Raw genomic sequence first — 24678 nt, 5'->3', positions numbered from 1 at the left:
AGGAGAAGTATCATTAACCCTTCATTATAAGTGAATAATACTTAGGCAAGGCTAGGTATATGGCAGAGCCAGGATTAGAACCTAGGCCTGCCCTAATTCTAGAAGTGACATTCTTCATATTAAACAATGATACTTCCCTCAAACTGAACTGCTGCTGCTGCAACCTTAGTAATCAATGGCTTGTTCTACCACAGTGCACCATGTACCACCCAGCACTGGGTACTAGGTAACAGCGCCAATCCACCCTGGCCTTCCCAGAACTCTTACAAAATAGGTGGAGAGTTCCCTTCTAGAAAATACTGCTTCTATTCATGTACTTGCTAAAGCTTTGTCAGGAAAACATAAAGATCAACCACAGGAAAAAAAAAAATAATAAAAATGAGGCACACTAGATCCCTTGTAGAGTTCTGTGGATATGCTGAGGTATTTTACAAACTGGTGGCCATGCTTGGATTTCTGACAAGCTTAAAATTCCCAACCATTCCCATTTCTTCATGTCAAACCCAGTGCCTAGATAGGTACTATGCATACATGCATGCACTCACATAGCAACTGACTAGAGAACCAACCTGCAGTGCCAAGAAACGAGCCTTCAGCCAATAAACACGGACCACAAACTCTAGCCAGCCATCCTCAAACAGGTCACGCTGGGATGAGGCAAATGACAACTGCAGGAGGTCACCCAGGCAGTGGGTTCCTGGGAAGTCAGGCCCAAATCTGCCATTCACCATACCAGCAGGGCAGTTACGAGGAGACACTGAAAACCATCAGGCCAGAAAGTCACATTCATATGCAGGATCCAAATGCCCTTCGGCTCCCAGAGGTCACCCTGAGCCTTTACCACATCTGCTCTTAGTCTTTTTGGGTACTCTAACCCCCTCTGCATTCTACAGATGGAAATTTGTTATTTATTTATGTATTACTATGGTACTGGAGATTGAACCCTGGGCCTCACACATTCTGATCAAGTGCTCTACTACTGAGCTATATCTCCATCCCTTTTAATTTTTTAATTTTGAGAAAGAATCTTGTTAAGTTGTCCAGGCTGGCCTCAAATTTGTAAGCCTCCTGCCTCATCCTGTAAAGTAGCTGGAATTGTATGCATGCTCCATTGTGCCCAGTTTAAGTGGTAGTTTAAAAGTCAGAATAATCATATATTATCACCTGGGAAATTCACTGGGGAAACATAGAGCATTGAGCAGTACTCCAAAACTGAGATCCTGCTTCCTTTAATCCTGAGGAATACCTAAGGCAGGCAGATGGCTCCCTCTGAAGGCTGAGCTGCTGCTAACTACTCCTTGAAGTCAGGGAGATTTCTCTGGGATTTTGGAACTTGTCTGCGACCTTAATGAGCCAACCCAGAAAATGTGCCCACATGAATATAAGTATGAATTCCATGACTCAGCCTCTCCATTTCAGCTTTCTCCAGCCTGCTGAGTTCAGAAAATCACCCCACCACAGAACATAGATGTCTCCTACCTGCAGAGCTTCTGCCTTTGGTCAACAGCCACTGGTCCAATTGGAGCTCCATGCAGGAAAGAGACATAAGCATCATATCCTGCAGGAAAGGCACAGGAAAGACAGGAACAAAGTCTCAAAGATTCACCTAAGTATGGGGAGTAGGGAGGAAACTAAACTAAAATTTACTTTTGGGGTAAAAAAATAATTCTTCTACCTATTTTCCATTTCCTAAAATGTTAATCAGTGGCTACTTGCTAGGACATAAAAAAGGTACATGGATCTACACTGAGATAAGTCTTGGGAAGGACAAAAGACCTGCCATCAGAGTCCTGAGGGACTATCCTGAAGAAGAGGATGTCATTCACCTGCCACATGCCAGGCCAGACACTGTATCCACTGAAGCCTTTAAAGTTCCGTGGGAGGTCAATGCATCATTTCCAGAGCACTCAGGGAAGCTGGAACTCAGTGACAAGGAGGTACCTGCCAGTACGCACTGTTAGAAATTAACTTGGTTTGCCTGGAGATCAAAGCCTTGGCTCTTGCTGCTCCACACTATTCCTAGAAGAACGCCTGATGCACAAAAGCTGCCAGGAGGGAGTCCCTGAGGTATTGCAGTGGGGTTTGCCCAGCAAGGGAGTGATGATCCACATGTTCCTCCAACTTGACCCTCAGCCAGAAAGATCACATGGGCAGGCCCTAATAGCTCCCCATGCTCCCACCTTGATACTTGCATAACACCTCCAATGGGAGGAGGCCTAAGTATCCTGTGCTCCCTTGAGCTCTGGGAGGCAACTAATGGAGGAGCCTGGGGTACAGAGTGTAGTTAGTAGACAAGGCTGAACAAGACTCCGTACAACTGCTGGAGGCTCCACCACTTCCCTAAGCTACCAACTTAGCCTCTGTACTTCTGTTTTCCTACAAGTTAAAAAAAATTAGTGAGTCCCTCACACCTTGAACATTCAAATGCTTGTGTGTTCAAGGTCCTCAAGCTTCACCCAGCTAACTTGCTTATCTCAGTAAATGACACTAGAAGCCCTTGCTATGACTCACATTCTCTCACATCCATACTCAATTTGTCCTGTCAGTTCTGTCTTCAGAATCCTGATTCTGCCAGGTATGGTGACAAACGCCTGTGATCCTAGCGGCTCAGAAGGCTGAGGTAGGAGGATCTGGAGTTCAAAGGCAGCCTCACCAACAGTGAGGCACTAAGCAACTCAATGAGACCCTGTCTCTAATAAAATACAAGGAAGGGCTGGGAATGCAACTCAGTGGTTGAGTGCCCCTGAGTTTAATCCCGGTACAAAAAATAAAAAAAGAATCCTGATTCCACTGTCACTACTGATATCAGCCACCAACATTGCTCAGCTGGCAGCAATCTCCTGCTGGCTCCCTGAACCCACTCTTATCCCAGTTTATCTTCTACTCAGTCACTAGAGGTCTTTCTGGACACAAGCCAGGTTAGTCCTTTGATTTCCTACTTTAAACTCCTTAGGGTTCTAGGTTTCAGGCACATAAGTAGATGCAACAAGTGGACTAAACATATCAGCCATATACCCACAGAAGATCCCTGTATCTGTCCCCTGGTCCCACTATGATGCTGGCCATAGAGAGGCCCCTGACCTTGATGTGCTTGTTGCTGCAGTCTCTTAGCAGTGGGTTGGGCAGGCTGGTGCTGTGCCTCCTCCAGCTGTGGTAGACGCTGAGCACAACCTCTGCCAGGCCTGGTGGCCACCTCAGCAGGAACTTGTGGCCCATGCCCTTCAGGTAGCGCATCATCAACTCCAGAATGCCCCCATTGGTCAGGTTCTCCAATAGGAACTCATGTACATCCTGCTTCTCTGCCCAGAGAAAGAGAACCTGGATGAAGGGGACCTCCTATGTCCAGTCTCCTATTTTCTTTAAAAGAGGAGAACTTGTGCCCTCCTCCACCACTCAATGCAGGTAAACATGGTATCAAGTTGCAGTGCTGAGGTCAGGCTATTGGGGTTCAGTGCCTGGCTCCAGCCCTCATCAGTTGTGAGCAAGCCTCTCATAATCACCATGTCTAGGGCTGGGGATGTGCCTCAAGCGGTAGCGCGCTCGCCTGGCATGCGTGCGGCCCGGGGTTCAATCCTCAGCACCACATACAAACAAAGATGTTGTGTCCGCCGAAAACTAAAAAATAAATATTAAAAAATTCTCTCTCTCTCTTAAAAAATAATAATAATAATCACCATGTCTAAGGTGGGCATCAAAAGGGCTGACTTCCAAATGCTGCTTTGTATGCTTAATGAGATAATACACATACAGTATTGCACAGTGTCTGGCACATAATACGCATTCAACAGCTATGGTCATATAGATTCAAGTTGTAAAGCCAAGTCTCTGAATTCAGCCTTCAGGGAGCACACAGCTTTCAAGAGCACAGCAAGTATAAGGCTGAACATTTCAATAGACCTACCAGTTAGCCACAGGGCTCAGGCCCAAGCAAATCCAGGTAGCTCTTTGATCAAAGCTTAAAAAACCTCCCCAAACCATCTTCCCAGAATAAAACATAGGCAGGTTATAGGAAAATTTGAGGAAGAATTTCCAGCAGTGATTAACCATATTACTAATTCTTACCAGATTCCATGAACGTGGCCGAGTCAAAGGACAGTCGATGAGGCCCCATGCTTGAGAAGTTTTCCAGTTTGGCTTCTGATTGGACTTCATAGTTATTAAAGGAATCATCTTCCTCCTCAGGGTCCAGCTTTCTTAACCTGCATGGAATGTGTCAAAGTTACTAAAGTCTCATATCACTCATTCTGATATAAGCATCTGAATTTTTCCTATTAAGAAAAACTAAATCAGAGACAGGGTGAAGTAGACTAAAATAAGTGAGTGGCAAGGTCCAAGCCTCCAGGTAGTTCTGCCTCTCTCCAGGATTTTGTGAGCTGGTGTCTGGTCTCACTCATTCATTTATCCATCAACAGATGATTGCTCTGTATCAGCCATGTGCCCAGCATGATACTAGGTGCCAGAATACAGCCTGCCTGCAGGAAGTTTATCTTCTAATAGGAGAAACAGACAAAAAGCACAATTATAATCAACCTAGATAGGGACCAACCACAACAGAGTGCTTGAAACAGAGAACAAAATCATTCAGGCTGACAACAGAGAAGGGCTAGCAAAAAAGCAGGCACAAAGCCACAGGCTGGATGAAATTAGATATGCTCTACACCCTGCAGGGAGGAAGATGTCTGGCAAACAAGAAAAAAGTGTGTGGGTGAGAACGTGGCGGGTACATCAGGCCCTTCTGAGCTTGGTTCTGGGCCTCTGGGCCTGGCCCAATCTTGGGATTAGAGAGACCTCTCCCAGGAGAAATCATTCTTTCAAACTGCTCTCAGGTATCATGCCTTGGCTATCTTTGTGGCTTTATCTCAAGCCAGCATTTTTACAGCATAAATACTCAGTACACTTGTAAATGTGTTCGCTCACTTATTGCACACTCCCAGAGAGAATCTATTGAGCAAGCTTCCATATTGTTGCCTGAAAATTCAAGGAAGTGAACACTAAAACCTTTCAGAAGACCAACAACTGAAATAAAGTAGAAACCATTCCACATAAAGGGGGCTGAGGAGCAAGTTCTCAAGGTAGAACAGCATGGTTAAGGGGAAGTTGGTCACTCTTCCAAAGTTTAAATCCTGCAGCTCTTCCAAGGAGAAATCTTTTGGTATCATACCTCAGGAGAAATTTATCAGAACAAACTATACCCTCACTTTGGTCCACATTAACTGCATGCTGAGATTAACCTTTATTTGAAGCATTTCACCTTCACCACAGAAAGGCAACAAGTTAGTAAAATTAGGAATCCTGCTGTAAAACAGATTTATAATTCTCCTAAAGCTTCTGGCTATTCCTTCTGGACTTTGATGAAATTGCCACTGAAACTGTCGCAAGACAAAATGACAGCTGAAAACTCCTGGTCAGATGGCATACTATACATAAATAGTTACCTCCCAAACTCCTTTCCAGTAACCATGAAGGAATAAGAAAGGTTATGAACACAAAAAGATACAGGAGATATGAAAGGAAGCCCTACAGAAAAAAGATGTGCCAAACAGATGTTAGAAGGCAGAAAGATAGACTAAAGTGACTAAATGCTTTTTCCACTCAGCTAAAGGTAGAGGAAAGGAGTTATCAAGAAGCCTGCTTACTGGCACAATAAACCCTGGGAAGGCTCAGAAATACAGGGCCTTGAAGCCTCTGAAGGTGATCAAGTAAGAACAAAAAAAAAAAAGTAGGACTGGTGAGATATCTATTATATAGGGAGCAGTGGGGCCAGGGTCCCTCCCAGCTCTAGAGAACTTGGCACTTTCTCCTCCCCTACGTTTCTCTGAGGAACACTAAGAACCAGTGAAACCAAGGAACACCTTACAAGCTCTTCTTCTACCTTCTCAGAAAACAAGGGAATATTGCTGAACCTGGAGAAAATCAAGTAAGCACCCACTCCCTGAAAGAAGCTCCTTTCAAATAGGGTTTGCTCCCTGAAAGAAGTCCTTTCAAATGGGGTTTGACAAGCATTTACATCTAAGTAAGGCACTGTGGCCCCAGGCTCTCAGCAATAAGCAGATATCTGTATGTGCACAGGACATGTGTTATGGTTTGGACCTTAAATGTCCCCCCAAAACTTGTGTATTGAAGGCTCCCTCTATGGCTGATTGGAGCTATTGGGAGTTGGTGAACACTTTAGGGATAGGGACCAGTTGGATGAAGTAAGTCTCATATGCTTCCAACATGACATGCCTCACCACAGGCCCAAAGATAAAAGGTCCAAGCAACCAAAGACTAAAACCTCTGAAATCATGAGCCAATAATAAACCTTTTAAGCTGATTTTTTTAAAACATTTTTTTAGTTATAGATGTAGGTATTTATTTTAATGTGGTGCTGAGGATTGAACCCAGTGCCTCACATGTGCTAGGCAAGTGCTCTACCACTGAGCTATAATCCCAACCCCTTAAGCTTAGGCACTCTGTCATAGTGTCAGAAAGCTGATTAACAAAATTATGTGTTGTCTTTAGCTCCCTAGAAGTCCCCAGTCCTCAAAAGATTAACAAGTCACACCCTTCTACCTTAGGAAGTTCAGAGGCAGGAAGAGGCATGAAAATCCAAGATCTTGGTCCAGTATGATGGATATTTGCACAGATGTTAAAGGAAAACAAAGGAGGTACCCAGAAGAGAGGATGGTGATTCAATAAGAAATATTACTGAGGGTATAGGGTGGCAGTTTGTGCATATACTGTTTTGTCAAACAGAAAAATTGTGCACAATACCTGGATGGCAAGAACTTCACCAGAAGCTCCTGGAAGTCCACTTTCTCTTCTTTTTTACACTTGGTGTTTCGGACACGGGCAGATCTCCGCTTTGCAGTCTCTCCACTCTCTTCTGAAATCTTCTTCCGCTTTACCCCTTTCTTGGATTTATCTCCCCCAGAAACATCGCCTTCACAAAGAACACAAATTAAAACCTTATAAGGTAGCAGAGGTGAAAAAAATGTACTCCACAGATGCGATTAGTTTCCCTGTTTTACAACTATCAGCACTGAATTTTTCTTTGACATTCAAGAAATCTTTCTTTTTCAACAACAGAGTCTTCAGTAAAATAAATTTAAAACCCCTTAACTCTCACACCTTTCTTGAGTTGACAAGACCCACAAGCCAGGTCTCAGAGCATCTTTATCCCTCTGGAGCCTTATGAGAATAAGGCTTTACTATTCCCTCACTGGGAGTAGATGAAGTGAGTGGTATTGACCCTATCCAGGACCCTCTGAACAAAGGGGTATGAAAATACCAAAAAAACTATGTGAAATACCCAGAGAACAGAGGAAATCCATGTATAATTAAGAAAGAAAGTTAGAAACAACTAGGCATGTATTCATTCAAAAATTTCTATCATTCTTTTTTTGCAGTGACAGAGAAATTAAGGAAAATTGTGGGAGCTTTGTCAAAAATTTTTTTATAACTCCAGAGATAATAAAAACCACTAAAATAAGTGAGGCACCGTGGTGCATGTCTATAATCTCAGCTACTCAGAGGCTGAGGCAGAAGGATCACAAGTTCAAACCAGCCTCAGCAACTTAGCTGAGATCTTGTTTCAAAAAGAAAAACAGAAATACTAAAAAAGGTTGGGGATGTAGCTCAGTTGGTAGAATGTACCTGGGTTCAATGCTGAGTATGGCAAAAAAATTAATTTATTTTTTTATTGGTTATTCAAAACATTACAAAGATTGCAGAATCATATCAGTTACACATCCACATTTTTACATAATGCCATAATAGTAATTGTTGTATTCTGCTACCTTTCCTATCCTCTACTATCCCCCCTCCCCTCCCCTCCCATCTTCTCTCTCTACCCCATCTACTGTAATTCATTTCTCTCCTTATTTTTTTCCCATTCCCCTCACAACCTCTTATATGTAATTTTGTATAACAATGAGGGTCTCCTTCCATTTCCATGCAATTTCCCTTTTCTCTCCCTTTCCCTCCCACCTCATGACTCTGTTTAATGTTACTCTTTTCCTCCTGTTCTTCCTCCCTGCTCTGTTCTTAGTTGCTCTCATTATATCAAAGAAGACATTTGGCATTTGTTTTTTAGGGACTGGCTAGTTTCACTTAGCATAATCTGCTCTAATGCCATCCATTTCCCTGCAAATTCCATGATTTTGTCATTTCTTAGTGCTGCATAGTACTCCATTGTGTATAAATGCCACATTTTTTTTATCCTTTCATCTATTGAGGGGCATTGGGGTTGGTTCCACAGTCTAGCTATTGTGAATTGTGCTGCTATGAACATCGATGTGGCAGTATCCCTGTAGTACACTCAGCAAAAAAATTTTTTAAAAATTTTTTTGAAAAAAAAAAAATCACAAAAATATACTACCACTTGGTGGTGATTTTACTGACTTGATTTTCTAAGGTCAAAGTACTCAGAATGCATGTAGCAAGCTAGAGGGGATCTGGCAGTGTCCATTTCACAAAGTGTGACTCAGCAACTGGGGTGGGGAGACTGGTTGCTGTCAATGAGCAAGGAACTCTATCCCAGTGCCCCACAACCTCCCTGTAGGGGCTTTAGTACTGAAGTGCTGGCCCTGGGGACAGGCAGATAGGCTCCTCTACAGGGCGATGGGCTCTCACTTCCACTTATGCCATGAGGATCAGCATGTCTCATCTCCCTGGAGAGGCCAGGGAACACCAATGCTCTCATTCCTGCTGAGGTCAGCAAATAGGGTCTCTCCAGAAGCGGACTCCAAGAGGCCTGCTCACCCACAGCAGTGCTTGTATCCAGCAAGCTGGGACTGTGCAGTGGGAAGCTAGCTGTTGCCACAGAGGTATAGGAGAGCACAGGCTCAGCCACAGCTATGGCTGGGTTGGTGTTGACAGGGCTCGGCTGGATCACACTGACAGGCGTCACCACCATGGAGGATGCTAGCAGCAGGCTGGGGTCCTGGTAGTCAGACAGGTCAATTCTCTTGCCAAGGCTGGGTCGTGGGGGCTCACAGGTGGTGAGGTGGTTGTACATAGCCAGCAAGCTCTCTCCAAGGCACTTCCACCTGCAAAGAAAGAGCCACCACACCTGGTCAGCACCTTGTTGTTATAGAAAGACAACAGAGATGCTTTTGGAACTATAACTTCCATGGGAGTGAAGGGAGATAGTTAACATTTTGTCATTGTTGTAAGTGACAAAATCTTGAGCATAATACATCTGAAGGTGGAGTAGCCTGAGACAGTAGAAGCAGGGACTGGCACTTTCCTGCTCCTCACCCAGGAGAAGCTCCTAATGTTCTTTTACTAAAGGGATGCGGCTTTCCTGATTTTTAAATAGCAGTTAGTGTTCCAATGGTCACCAGCTAATAACAGCAGGAGTGCCAGAACCGGATCCCGGTGTGTCTGATCCAGGAAAGGAACTCCTAGACAATGTCTCTGAGGAAGGCGTACATATGTCGGGGAGGGAGGTGCAGGGGATAGAACACTGATGCCAAGGCATACTAAATTTAAAGGTTTAAGATTCAATGTCAGAATTTTTTAAAACAGAAATTGAATGCCAGAGTTCACAAATGGGCTAAACTACCCTAATACCAGCGTGCCCTTCTTGATGGGAGAGGGCCTCTCACATATCATAGGGCTCACAAGGGTGACCTTCAGAGTTCCATCTTGCAGGAAGGAAAGCACAAACTTGACAGCCAGGGAACTTCAAACCTGGGATCAACTCAAGATTTTCCAGTTTCCTTCTGGCAAGTGCTTTAGTTTTCTTTTCATCTCTGGATAGGGCCTTACAGAAACATGGCAGATGGCTGGGGTCAACAATCGTGAGAGCCAAGAGGAACTAAGACTGGGCATACTTGAAAAAGAACTGAGCTGCTACTTAGTAGTCAAAGAATAGGTCCATGTCTCCAGCCTTCTGGCATTGGTGCTCCCAGCCTCTACCCATGACATCAGCTCAAGGTCAAGCTTGGGGCTTCTCTCTCCTCTGCAACGTGGTGTCCCACAGAGGGTCCACTAGCCAACCCAGCGTTCCTAGAGACACAAAATAACCTACGTGAAGAAGGGGATTGGCTGCACCAGTTTCAGGTCTGGCTCCTTCTCCCGCACAATCAATGCTTGCCTCTTTTTCCGAAGTCCCAGGGCCTCATCTACGATGGCCTTTGTCTCAGCAGCACTCACTGACACATCATGAATTGACATGTCACTAAAAACATGTAAAACAGGGAGAAATTACAATGTTACAATCTAGAGCCAAGGCTGAAATTTTATAGAGAGGGATGTGTTTAAGTTAACATCCTTTAGCCTGTATCCATTCTTCTCACATATAAAATAACCACTTGAATTTGGCCTCAAATGGGCAGTAACTAGCATTCTTAATACCCCCATAACTAGAAATGACTAACAACCTTTGTTCCTTCTAAAACCCACAACTGAGAAGAGAAAGGGATTTTTTTAAACTTTATTTTATTTATTTATTTTTATGTGGTGCTGAGGATTGAACCCAGTGCCTTGCACATGCTAGGCTCTACTGCTGAGCCACAACCTCAGCCAGAGAAAGGGTTTTTGTATGTATTAATATAATCATAATGCCTTGAAAAGCCACAGCAAATAAAATCATGCTCTTGATTATTTATAGAAAAATTTAAAAGCATTTAACTATCCTATACTGCACAACCCAACCAAAAAACCATTAGACAAACCAACTCACCAAAGTCAATGGTATCCCCCAAATACAATAAGGGTATGGCGCTGAGGCCTCAGATGCCCTTCCAAAGTCACACTCTGCTTGAAGTGACCCAACAAAAACTGCCCTCCTGTACAGACTGTCCTGATCCTAACAGGGCTACCCAACATAGCCACTCAGGGACTTGGTTCCCTCATAACAGATGTGAACACAGGCATAAGCTCATGGAGGACAGATTAAAACAAAACACCCCAGTATCCCTAAATAGTTGAGTTCTAATACAAAAGGGCAAGAGGAGCTGGCTCGTCTGGAGGTTTGGGGGAGGTTCACCTAGCACACAGAAAGTGGCAGAAACACCACTGGGAATTGAAATGTGAAGGAGGAGCAACCGCAGGACAAGCAGAGGGATGGGAAGATGACAAGGCTATTTCTCGAAGATCTTCTCCTTGAGAACCAGATTACTACACAGTGGGAACCAGAGAGAGGAGACAGAATGGTACACAACAGGGCCAAGCCTGGAGTCTACCAGGTACCTGAAGCAACTCTAACAAAAGAAGCTTGAGAGGAAAAACAAGAGGTGAGAGTGAAAACCAGAGGACCAGGCTAGAACCTCCTGGATGATGCAGCTGGGTTCTATCCTGGAGGCAAGGCAGAAACAGCACAAGATCAGAGGTATGCTTGGAATACTGAACTTGAGCAGTACTGGAGACAGAACCTTGATAAGGAGAAAGGAGATAAGGGGGAAGCAGGCTGTCATAAGCATCCAGAAGACAACTAAAAAAACACTGAAAACTTTGAGGGCAGTAGGAAAGGAGAGCAGCAATTATGTTTACCTCAACCTGAGAAAGCAGAGCCAAGCTCAGGTACAGCTGAGAGATAAATAAGGCAGGTTGAGTAAGCTCATTAGTTAAGGGGCCACTATAGGAGATGAAGCCCTGGAATTCAGGGCTCCACCTACTAGGAGTTCAGGACCTGAGAGAATGAGGTGCACTCCTGCTATTTATCAGCTGTACAGGGAAGGGTGCAACCATATGGGATGACACAGACTTACCATTTGAGGAACATTCTGAGAGAGTCCTTCCGGAGACAAGGCTGTTCCTCGAAGATCTTCTCCTTGAGAACCAGCCCTTTGCTGTACCTGCAATCCTTCTCCAGTGCTTTGCAAATAAAGTATAGACACGCTGGCAGGGAAAGAAATAGGACTTTTGAGACTACACTTGGAAACCCTGGACTTGCCAGTTAATAGAAGGAAAATGTTCCCACTCTGGAATCAAAGAAATGTTTGGTAATAATTGCAAGACAGCACTTTATCCAATCCCATTAAGAAAGATTTCTAAGATTATAATATCATATAATAGTATATTATAATATTATAATATAGATGGGGCACTCCAACATGAACAGACCCAAACACTGCCAGCAGAGGATAAACTATATGAACTTTGTAAAGGACCTTGACGCTGCAATCCCACTTCTAGGAATTGCTACAGAAAAAAAAAAAACAAAAAAAAAACACATGGGGCTCACAGTGATGAGATATTGGCCAAGTGGAAAACCTCCTTCAAAAAATCTGGTAACTACTCTGCCCCACCATAGGGACCTGGTTAAGTGAAGTTCAGCTGATCCACACACTAGGTTGCCAAGTAGCCATTGTACAAATGCTCAAAGAATGTGCTGAAATGACCAGAAAGAAGGCCATAATATAGCATTGCGAAAAGAGAAAGGAAAAAACAAGACCCATAGTGGGATTCCATTGGTACATATAAAACTATTTTTTCTTTTAAATTTTATTTACCTCTATTTTCCAACATTTCTTCTTTTCCTTTTAAACTATTCTTAAAGTTATTGTCTACAATTTAAGATGTGTACTTCCTTCATGTAATCAAGTACCTTTCTCAAGTCATTGATCTGGAAAGCCTATGCCAATTCTGGCTCCTCCAGGACTGGAGACAGTAATAGATGAACTAATGCTTAGAGACAAACAGGATGACAGATTCATGAAGCAGAACTACAATGTGAGTTATAAAAGCCTTTATCCCTTATAAGTGGGACTAGCCCCTGGCAAACAGTACCACTGAGTTCCCAGCTACTCTGTGTTGCCAGGTCTCACCAGTGAGCACTCAAGGATGCAGTAAAGTACCAACTCCACTCTGCCTGGGCACTGGGACTACCATCATGCCCTGCTATGTTTCTCAATTTGAATGTGGTTAGGCTGCAGTTCACTCCTATCAAGAATAACCAGAAAAAGAAGGAACTGGAGCAAAAGGAGGAAAGCCAGAACAGAAGTGATCTGAGCATGGAGGTCTTGGGAGAGGAGGAAATAATATGTTTCTGATGTACCAATTCAGGAGACAGAAGAGCCTACTCATGACACTAGTCAGGGGCCATGCCTTTGAAGGCATACAAAGGGTCTGCACCCAGCATGCTGCATACTAAACTGGTCCAAATATGCCTACCTCAGGTAAACAAGGAACATGGTTCTTCTGGGAGCACAGTGGGACCTGAGGGTAGCCATCAGAAACTTCCAGAGAGAAAACCAGGGAGGAACTGGGAATTTGGATGGTGCTTGCTCTTAGCAGGCATATCACCTGCAGTGAGGTAAGCTTGCTATCTGTATTATGCTTACCATTCTACAGAGGGAAGACCTGAGAAATCTCAAGGAAACAAGAGGAGGTTAATAGGCCTTAACCCAACACCCTGCCTTCTTATCTCATTAAGCATGAATTCAACATGCTGCTTTTACTTTTTGTATTAAATGAATGGAAAATTTATGGGGCTCTAATATGAATCAGTTCAATCCCTGTGATGATTAACTTTATGTGTCAATTTGACTGAACCACAAGATGTCCAGACTTCGGTCAAACAAAATTTTGTGTATTTCTGTGATGAAATTAAATTTTAAATCAGGGATGGAATAAAATAGGTTACACTCCCAAATGTGAGTGGGCCTCATCTAATCAAGTAAAGGCCTTAGTAGAACAAAAAGGCTGACCTTTCCAAATAAAAGAGAATTTTTCCTGCCTGCCTGACTTCAAACTTGAACACTGATTTTTCTTGTCTTCTCAATGGATCAAAACAGCAGCTCTTCCTGGGCCTGCCAGCCTACAGACTGGAACTACACGATCAATTCTCTGGGGTTGAAGGCCATTGGACTTGCTCGCCTGGGTCTCCAGCTCACCACCTCATCCTATAGATCTTGGAACTTGTCAACTTCCATGATTACATGTGCCAATTCCTTATAATAAATCTTTTTCTATATATGTATATGCATATCTAATTGGCTCTATTTCTGGAGAACCTGTGTACAGGCCCCCAATTATGTATTTCCCACAAGGACCTTACCAAGCATAATTTCTACCATAAAAGAGAGGTACAAAAACTAAACTTGTTGGCTGAAAATCGAAGATGGTACGTACCCAAACTGTAGGAGGAAATACAAAAAGAAACTAAAAGCCTCTGAAAGACAAAACTGCTAGTCAAAATGTCATACTATAGAACTGTCATATTCTGTTGGTGATAAAAATTGGAGGAAACTTCAGAACAAGTGCATATGTCTACTGAAGGATATATATACAAGAAATGTTTATAACAGCTTTATGCGTAAGAGCCCAGAGGTGGAAAAAAAAACCCCAAATGTCCACAAATAGAATTGTTAAATAGTACAGACTACACAGCAATGAAAAAGACCTAGTGGCTGCTATGTCCTACATGGGTGTACTCACAGACAGGATGACAAGCAGAGAAAGCCAGGATGAGAAGACTTCTGACTCTACTGCAAAGAAGTTCAACTATTGGCAAAGTTAATCTCTTATAAAAGGGAGAGAACAAAGTTGCTTTATGGGGTGGTAATGAGTGGAAAGGGCCTAAGTAGCCTGCCTTCTGGGTTGTAGCAAATGTTTCATATATTGAAGTATTTTCACATACACAAATTGATGGGCCTCATTGTGCACTTTATTTTTATTTTATTTATATATTTATTTATTCGTGTGTGTGTGTGTGTTTTGCCTCAATTAAAAATATTTTTTAAAATGGTTCTGGAGAACAAGAACTAGAGGTAGAAGAGTGAGCAAGGCCTTGCACTTCTCAACATACTCCATTCTGTTGCCATTTAGCTCTTAAAACGAAAGGGGAGAAAAGATTTCCCAGCTTCCAGAACTGCAAGAAATAAATGTTTATTGTCTAAGCCACCCAATCTATCATTTTGTTATAATAGTTTGAACTAAGACAGAAGTGGGCATTGAGGAATGAGTTGCTATTATAACAAATACCTACAAATGTATAAGCAGCTTTAAACTAGGTAATGGGTAGAAAACTGAAGAGTTCTGAGGTACATGCCAGTAAAAGTCATATTACCATGAAGGGATTGTTAAAGGTGACTCTGGTAAGGGCTCAAAGAAAAAAAAGGCCAGAAGCTGTTGAGAAAGTGCATAATTACATCCAGAATGTCAGTAGAAATATGGATATTAAGGGCAATTCTGCTGAGGTCTCAGGCAGAAATGAAGAACATGTTATTGGACAACAAAGAAAAAGTGATTCATGTTATAAAGATGCAAAGCACTTAGCTGAATTGTTCTAGTGTTTTATGAAAGGGAGAATTAGTGAGCAATGAAATTAAATATTTACCTAAGTAGATTCCTAAGCAAAGTGTTAAAGTATAGCACAGTTCTTCTTGACAGCTTAGTTAACCCTCCATACCCACAGGTTCTGCATTGGCAGATTCAACCAACTACAGACCAAAAATATTTGGAAAAAAAAATTGTGTCTGACTTTTGTAATTATTCCCTAAACAATACCATATAACACTATTCATTTACATTGTATTATGTATTAGAAGCAATCTAGAGATGATTTAAAGTATACAGGAAGATGTGCATAGGTTATATGCAATACTATGCTATTTTGTATAAGGGATTTGAGCATCCACAGATTTTGCTACCCAGGGAGGTACTAGAACCAATCACCCACAGACACCAAAGGACAACTGTATAGTAAAATACAAGAAGAGAGAAATGAATCCAACCTAATACAATGAATTAAAAGGGGAATTACTTAGCAAAAAGAAATGAGGACTTAAAGATAGGGAATATTCTCAGCCTATATATATTGCAAAAATTGCAAAAGCTTGTTCTGAAGAAAATACTTGTATGTGGCAATCAACCATTTGATAACAAGATTTATGTATGAAAAACAAACTTAATCAGTTATCTCAGCAGAAGCTAGGAACAGAAATGGAATTATACTAGCAGAAACACCACAAGTTGGGAATAAAGGGAATAGAAAAAAACAGGAGGGAATAAAGAAAGGCTATGAATGTGTGCTATCCTTTAAAAAAAAAAAAAAAAAAAGGAAAGGAAATAAGAGGGGCTGGGGACATGACCCAGTAGTAGAGCACTGGCTTGGCATGTATGTGGCACTGCAAAAATATGGATAGATGGATGAATGAATGAATGAATGAATGAATGAATGAATACAAAAATATATAAATAAGTGGAAGAAGGATCCCAAATATAATTTCGGGTCATTAGGCTGCCACTCCTCCACTCCTACCATAGGAGGCAGGGCTTGTTCCTTAAACGGTGGGCTATCTCTCCAGTTGGCATGAGCCAGGATATCCCAGATCAGTGTCTCAGGGATAAGGCCCTACAAAGTAAGAAACATAGGGTCAAACCACTGAGTTGTGGGAGTGACACTCTCCCCAATGGGCCTAAAGGGCAGAGCATAAGACCAAAGAGAATTATTCCTGAGCCTTTTGACCTAACGAAATTTGCCTTGATATGTTTTGGACCCATCACCACCCTTCTTTCTTTCCTATTTCTCCCTTTTGGAAGGAAATGTCTAGTTTATGTCTGTCCTATCATTATATTTTGGAAGTACATGACTTAATCTTGCTTAACAGGTTCACAAATGGAGAAGAAGTTTGCTCAAGGATGAACTATATTCCATCTCACCTATATATGATTTAGATGAGAATTTCTGGAATTGATGCTAAGACAAGTTTGAGGGTTGCTGGAATAAAATATGTATTTCTTGCATGTAAGAAGGACATGAATTTTGGGGGTCCAGGGAAAAATACTGTAGACTGAACGTTTGTGTCTCTCCAAAATTCATTTGTTGAAGCTCTAATCCCCATGTGATGGTATTTGGAGATGAGGCCTTTGTAATATAGGTTTAGATGAGGTTATGCATGTGGATCCCCCATGATGGGAGTGGAATGGTGTTCTTTGGTACTGGGGATTGAACCAAGGGGCACTTAATCACTGAGGCACAGCCTTTTTTTGTATTTTATTTAAGAGAGGGTCTCACTGAGTTGCTTAGAGCCTCACTAAGTTCCTGAGGCTGGCTTTGAACTCGAGATCCTCCTGCCCCAGCCTCCCAAGCCACTGGGATTACAGGCATATGCCACCATACCCAGTGATGTTCTTAGAGAAGAGAAAGAGTCTGGAGTTCTCTCAAGCTCTCTCTTTTTGCCATGTGGGGATATACCAAGAAGATGGCCTTCTGCAAACCAAGGAAAAAGCTAAGATCAGATACCAAGTTTGCTGGCACACTGATCTTAAAACTTTCCAGACTCCAGAATTGTGAGAGATAAATCTCTGTTTTTCAAGCCACTTCATCTAGAGTATTTATTTTTACAGCAACCCAAACTGATTAAGACACAAAAGATGGGACAATGCACAGATGAAATAAGATAGACAAAGGGAAAAAAATCACTCAGAGAAAATATGACTTATTTTTATAAAGCATCTGATAAATCAAGAAAGACAAGAAGGCTATGGCATTACTATGATCCCAGTAACTTGGAGGGCTGAAGCAGAAGGATCCCAAGTTTGAGGCCAGCCTGAGCAACTTAGCAAGATCCTGTCTAAAAATAAAACATAAAAAGGACAGCTCTGTGGTAGAGCATCCCTGAATTCAAACCCCAGTACCATTAAAAAAAAAAAAAAAGCAGGGGGGGTGGGGCTGGGATTGTGGCTCAGCGGTAGAGCACTCGCCTAGCATGCACGGGGACCTGGGTTCGATCCTCTACACCACATAAAAATAAATGAATGGAATAAAGGTATTGTGTTCAACTACAACTAAAATAAATAAATAAATAAATATTTTTTTAAAAAAGACAAAATAATAAGTTAGGGGTATAAGATAATAACATTTCATTCTCTTTGACAGTCTGGCAGAAAGTCGGTCAGTGTTAACTTTGGCTACCAGCTTATACCCAAGCCACCCCCCTCCCTCCTCTGATGCAAAAAATATAAGCAAATGGAGAAAGCACCAAAGCCTGACTCACTTGTGTAATCACTGAGGGTGTACAGGACAGTGATGAGGTTGTCCAAGCAAGGCCAGTGGTCAGGATTACACCGCAGCCCTTCCTCAAAAGCATGACGGGCTAGGGGGAGCCGGATGAGTCTCAGGGCCACATGTCCAATTTTATACCAGAGGTTGACATCTGTTGAGTCCAACATTACTGCCTGGAAGAAGCATATGCACATTTGGTTGCTGAGATCCCAAGAAGTACTAGCATTACCATTGCACTACCCTCTTAATTGGCAAAAGTGGCATGATTGCCTTATAATTGATTAGCAAAGACAGTCCCCAGAGTCATACATTTTAAGATCCAGAGAAATGACACATAATAAGTTATAAGGACCAATTTATTTAACTCAGGACATTTTTAAATCTATTTTGTTAATTTAACAGGTAAAAGAAGGGGAAGGAGTAGAATGAAAAGAAAATATGGCAATCTTCTGGGACTCTAGAATGATTATATGCTTTGGAGAGACCTTAGTTCACATCCCTGCTCCATTACTGATTAACAGAATGATCCTGAGCCTGTTTCCTTATCACTGAAATGAGGATAAAGACACCTTCCTTGCAAGACAATAATTAGAAAGCAATTAGAATGGTGTCCAATTATCACATTACAGATGCACCCAGATAGAGCAATGGTAATATTGTCAGCTCTGTTCTTCATACTTGTATGCATATCAACGAGTTTGATCTTCACAACTGTCCTTTTTTCATTATTTCCACTACACAGGTATAGACCAAGAGGGTCAAATAATTCACTCACAGTCTCGTGTGTACTGGGTAGCAGAGGAAGAATTCACATGCAGGTCTTTGCACCCAAGCATGCCCTTGCCCCACCACTGCTCTCTAGGCCTGTATGTAGTTACTATTAACACCCATTGACTAGGGCCTTCTAGTCAATGGGTGTTAATAGTAACCACATATAACAGCTTGGTGATGCACTGCTACAAATTCTTTTTGGCCAACAAGACTACAACCACATCCCTTTAGCAAGAGCTTTTAAAACAGAGAAAACCAAGAGCTGTCAAAACTGCACCTCCAGGGCTAGGGTTGTGGCTCAGCAGTAGAGCGCTAGGCTAGCATGTGTGAAGCCCTGGGTTCAATCCTTAGCACCACATAAAAATAAAATAAAGATATTAAAAAACAAACAAACAAACAAACTGCACCTCCAAGTAGAACTCCATGGCTGTCTCCAGATCCTCTCGCTGGGCTGCCAACTGAGCCAGGTTCTTATATGTGGAATATTTCAGTATCAGCCCAGGGTGTTTCAATCCCTCTTTCTCATCACCAGATGAAACTGCCTGTGAACAAAAGAAACAGGGCCAAAGAAATGACACCTAGGCCTTGAATCTTGTTATAGTTTAGATATGAGATACTCCCCAAAAGCTCATGTGTGAGACAAAGCAACCATTTTCAGAAGTGAACTGAGATCATGAGGTGTAACCTAAGCGGTGAATTAAATTCACTGATATGGATAGTAACCTTAGGCAGGTTGGATATGGCTGGAGAAGGTATGTCACTGGGGGGTGTGCTTTTAGAAAACATATTTTGTCCCTGGTAAGCAGTTAAGCAATATTTCTCTTTCTTTCTCCCCCTCCCTCCCTCTCTCCCACCTTTTCCTCTAGTTCCCTGTTGCCATGTCCTAAGCTGCCTTCCTCCTAAACACCCTTCCACCACAATGTTCTGCCTTACCTTGGGCCCAGAGCAACAGAGTTGGCCATCTATGGACTAAGACCTCTGAAACTGTGAGTCCCAAATAAACTTTTCCTCCTCTACATTTTTCTTCTCATATCTTTTGGTCACAGTGATAAAAAGTTGACTAAAACAAAGTTTCAGCAAATAGTTTGCAGGATGCCTGGCTTCCAGTCTAGCCTCTTCTATGGGCTCTTGAGTCATTTCAGTGTCAGCCTCCACTAGAAAATAAAGGTGCTAGAATAGGTTTTCCTAGAAGATCCCAGCAACTCCAACTTCACTGAGAGAAAGACCACCATAAGGCAGTTTGTAAAAGTATGGGCACCAACAGAGACAGAAGGAACCCTCCCAACCAGTATCACTATATCTGAGGGCTCAAAGTCTGAATGATAACATTTACCAGCATTTGTAAGCCAGCCCAGTCCTACCCACTGTAGGACTGAAGACGGAGGACAAAGTATAAGGAGACTTTCTGGGGTAGCAGGTAGGACCTAGAACTTCAACCCAAGGAACCCTGGATTAGGAGTTAGGAAACAGAGCTCCCAACCTTGTAATTGTCATGAGACCATACACAAGTTACTTTAACTAAATAGTGTCTTATAACCTCTGTAACAAAAGGACAATCATTCCTAGCCTGAATAACAAAGGTAAACATGAGCTTAAAAATAAATATTGTAAACATCTTTATGAAAAATCTTAGAAAACGTATCTTCTAAGAAATTACTGATTAGAAAACTATTACTCTACCCATAGGACAAAGACAAAAACATTTTCTAAAAGAAAACTCACTGGCACAAAGAAGCAATTTCCAGGAACTAGTCCATATTACAGTTTTGTCCTGAAACCAGTGGCTTCCGCACACAATTCTTTTTTTTTTAATGTCTTTGTTTATTTTTATTTTTATATGGTGCTAAGGATCAAACCCAGTGCCTCACACATGCTAGGCAAGCGCTCTGCCACTGAGCTACAGCCCCAGCCTCTCAACACACTACTCTTTTTTTTTTTTAAAGAGAGAGAGAGAAAGAGAGAGAAATTTTTTTTTAATATTTATTTTTTAGTTTTCAGCGGACACAACATCTTTTGTTTGTATGTGGTGCTGAGGATCAAACCCAGGCCACACGCATGCCAGGTGAGCGCGCTGCTGCTTGAGCCACATCCCCAGTCCAACACACTACTCTTCATGTTCAGAATAAGCAAGACCTGAGGACATACCATCCTCAGGAAGCAACCCTTGACTAATCCAAGAAACCTAACCTGGAGTTCTTAAGGAATTCCATCAAGACTGAAAACTCAAAGCAAAACCCATACATTCATATTCTACCGTTGTCTGGCTTAGACTGTAAGAAGGTCCCCAAGAACAAGCTGACCAGGGCTAGGCCTCAAGTATCTTTACTCCTCAAAATATAGAACTCTTCAAAAAAATTAGTATGATCAAAAAATAGTGTGAGTCTACTTCACAGACTAAATAGCAACAGCAGATGCACTCTTAACTGACCTCCACCTAATGACCACCTACATCTAGCACCACTCTCTATATTCCTTAAAAGGTTCACCCTAAGAAGCCTCTCTGTGATGCCACCAGCTAGGCTACATACTTCTTAGGAATCAGCTGTGGTCCGGGGCATAATCATGTCAATGATTTGTGAATTATAATTACCCAATTTAGTTTAATATTAAGTATACCAATGCATATAACTATAAAAAAACTTTTTTGTATATCTTTTATACTTTTCAATTGTTTTCAGTGGTCATGTTTTACTTTTATAAGCAAAGGGGAAAGGTGCTAAAAAGATATACATATGTATGACTAAAGGTTAACACAGAGCCAGTGCCCTTAAGTTAAAGGCTTCCTACCTTGTACCTATCTGGCATTAGCTCTGTACTTAGAATGCCTGCTCAGTCTTACCTGTTTCCATTTCTGAGATCTACTCAACCAAGGGCTGAGAAGGAAGACCCACTCTTGAAATGAGCCCAGTGTCTGACCTATACTAAAGTTTAGAAATATGGATTAAATTATTTTCCCTCCCTGGGCCCTCTCTTACTTCCTACTAATGAGAGAAGGGCAGGCCACATTTCCCATACCTTTAATTCTAAAACAACATAACAACCAACCAAAGAATTCTGACAAGCTAAATAGTTAGAAATATGAGAAATACTTTGAGAGAAGTGATAGATATATTCTGCTGAAAATTTAGATGCATTCTACCTCACAGGCAGTGAAAATCATAAAGGGGTAGGGTTTTAAGACATAAGCATCTGCCTTCCTGGGAGGTGTAAGGGACTCTGCTTAAATGAAAAAAAAAAAAGTGTGGTCTTGAATATGCCTGTAGAGTCTGTTTGCTTCCTGAATGCAAGCTATGGAGCTACAGCCCCAGCCCCTCAACACACTATGGGCTCTTGAGTCAGTTTAGGCACCTGAAAGCAAAAACTTTTTTTCCTAATGAAATATAAACCTCTCTTAAGTCAATTTCAGGTTGAAACCAATTTCCAAACCTCATGTGACATCTTCATGACTCAGTAAACTTGAGGTGTAACTGACAGCATGGTCCCTACACTAGCACCAGTTCTTCCTACCTACCCTTTTCTGGCATTCCAGAAGGCAGGGGCAAAGAGGATAACTTGAGCCCAGTAGTCTTGCCTGAACAACATAGTGAAACTCCATCTCAAAAAAAAGTCCATAATGTTCTCACACAGACTCATGGTCTATCACCCAAATGGCATCTGCCAATATAAGCTGCCCAAAGGATCATTATGTATCAGAAAAGCTGGGATTGAATCCTACCCTAATACTTCATTTACATGAGTGGCTCTGAGCCATTGAAACCTCACTAAGCCACAAGTTTTCACATTTGTAAATGGGAATAATAACCCCACATACTGGGCAGAGTGGCTATGAAATAATAATGGGTACGTGAACTGGAATCACTCAACCCTCACAACAATCCAAAGAAGTAGGTACTCTACAGGTGGAGACAATGGGGGGCTCATAGGTGCAATACTGTTTTCAAGGACAAGAAATGAGAACACAAAGGTAACATCCAGCTTCACAGTCCAAGTGCTACCCACCATAGCTCACTGCCTAGCCTGCAAGTTCCTTACCTCCCGCAGCAGGCGTGCCTCCAGAAGCTCATGGTAGGCTTTGGCAGACTCCTCAAATCGGTCATGTTTCTGCAGATCCAGAGCTTTGTGATATAAGGCAAAAGCCTCTGCTTCCTACAAACCAAGACAGGAGATGTTGTCATAAAACACAAAGGTTTGTCTTTCTTAAACCAAAAATGTGTATAAAGGAAGTTATAATCATGTCCATGTTCATTGTCAGCAGCTGCACTCTCCAATGTTAAAACAAACAAACAGCAACAACAACAAAAACAGTAGAACTACAATCTCCCAGGCACTAATCAATGGAGAAAAACTCCTTATGAGCACCCCTTCCCAACAAGGAGACATGAGTAATGGAAACATTACCGAGTCTAAGCAATGGCAAAGACAACATAGAAAGCTGGGACACGGAATCAGACATGCCAAGATATAGGCCCAGTGGCCCTTTCTGGGTAAAACTGGAAAAGTGGACACAGGGCCCTGAGTAACCCAGAGAATTAAAGAGACTATGTATCACACTAAAAGAAAGACATATTTAGTCTTTGTCCCTGATTTCTGAACTGAAACTTCTGAAATCCTTGGAAGTGCAAGAGTGTGTGCTTGCCTAGTATGGCAAGAGTCCTTGGGTTCATTCCCTAGCACTGTAAAATAAATCCATAAATAAAGTCTTCTCTGAACCATCACCAAAAATAAATAAAAATAAAAACAAATAAATAGAACTGGGGTTGTGGCTCAGTGACAGAGTGCTTGCCTAGTATGTGTGAGGCACTGGGTTTGATCCTTAGCACTGCATATATATATAAATAAAATAAAAGTTCATTGACAGCTAAAAAAAATATTTTAAAAAACCAAATAAACAAAACCCTTGGTATTTCCTGGGTGACAGGGATAATATGAATACCTTTTATTATTCATAACAAGACCCTTTCAACCATATTTGAGTTTATGTTCATGAGGTTATAGGTTGTTGGGGTTCACTAGATAGCTGCAGGACTAGGCTGGTGGCCAGTGGAACCAATCATGATTAGAAAGTTGAAACTTTCAGTTTCCCCAGCCCACCTCCAAGAGAGTCTTGAGATTCAGTTGATCACCAGAGTTTTAACCTATCACACTTATGTAATGGATGGGGCTTGGAGAATTTCTGAGTTGGTGCTAGAAGGGTGGCACACCCAGAGAGGGTGTGGAAGCTCTGTGTACCCACCACCCCCTATGTCTATGCTCATCTCTTCCATCTGGCTCTTCCTGAATTACATCATTTCTAATAAACTGATAAATGTAATTAAAGTGCTTTCCTGAGTTCTGTAAGCCACACTAGCAAATTACTGAACCTAAAACAGGCAGGGGATAAGAATTTTTGACTTTATAGCCAAGACACCTGAAATGTACCTATACTGGCACTCAGTATTTGCAACTGGCTTCTGAAGTGAGGGAAGTCTAGCAGGACTGAGCCATTAAACTTGTGAAGTCTCACCCTAATTCAGAGTAGTTAGCATTAGAATTGACTATATTGCGGGATACCTAGTTGGTATCTGGAGAATTGGATGGTATAGACAAAAAACAGTCCAGTCCAGACATCTGAGGTCAGATAATTGTTGTGAGAAAAAATAATTTGGCATAAATAGTTTCCTTCACTGCTTAACTGCTTTTTTTTGGTGTGTGTGTGTGTGTGTGTGTGTGTGTGTGTGTGTATGTGTATGTGTGTGTGTGTGTTGGGGATTGAACCCAGGGCCTCACACATACTAGCATATACTCTACCACTAAGCCACACCCCTAGCCCTCCACTGCTTTATACCAAACAATCTGTACTAGCCTGATCGATGCCTAAAAAAGTAAGAGTCTCCTCCAACACTCCCAGTCTACCCACTGACATCCCTTGCCAATCAGAGACAGCTGACTAGTAGATTTCTGAGAGGGCTCTGGAACTGTCCTGGTTTTTC

General features: G+C 42.0%; 1 protein-coding gene across 12 annotated transcripts in view; it reads right to left on the bottom strand.

Moving 5' to 3' along the window:
• Window positions 1–24678, bottom strand: part of Cabin1 (calcineurin binding protein 1) — a 140569-nt gene that overhangs the window by 103192 nt on the left and 12699 nt on the right. For 8 of the 12 annotated variants that reach the window (XM_078038883.1, XM_078038885.1, XM_078038878.1 and 5 more), the window contains 11 exons: window positions 22742–22855; window positions 19117–19251; window positions 17931–18111; window positions 11697–11826; window positions 10016–10165; window positions 8614–9029; window positions 6754–6922; window positions 4063–4199; window positions 3082–3299; window positions 1480–1558; window positions 570–757 (listed from right to left, as the gene is read on the bottom strand). In XM_078038883.1, coding sequence (XP_077895009.1) covers window positions 570–757; window positions 1480–1558; window positions 3082–3299; window positions 4063–4199; window positions 6754–6922; window positions 8614–9029; window positions 10016–10165; window positions 11697–11826; window positions 17931–18111; window positions 19117–19251; window positions 22742–22855 — 1917 coding nt within the window. The remainder of the gene's footprint in view (window positions 1–569; window positions 758–1479; window positions 1559–3081; window positions 3300–4062; window positions 4200–6753; window positions 6923–8613; window positions 9030–10015; window positions 10166–11696; window positions 11827–17930; window positions 18112–19116; window positions 19252–22741; window positions 22856–24678) is intronic. The other 4 variants (XM_021732645.3, XM_040289326.2, XM_021732642.3 and 1 more) reach the window with 3 other exon arrangements.

The sequence above is a fragment of the Ictidomys tridecemlineatus genome, chromosome 2 (genome assembly GCF_052094955.1).
Source record: "Ictidomys tridecemlineatus isolate mIctTri1 chromosome 2, mIctTri1.hap1, whole genome shotgun sequence".
In the NCBI taxonomy this organism is placed as follows: Eukaryota; Metazoa; Chordata; class Mammalia; order Rodentia; family Sciuridae; genus Ictidomys; species Ictidomys tridecemlineatus.
This window is presented reverse-complemented; position numbering and strand designations above follow the sequence as displayed.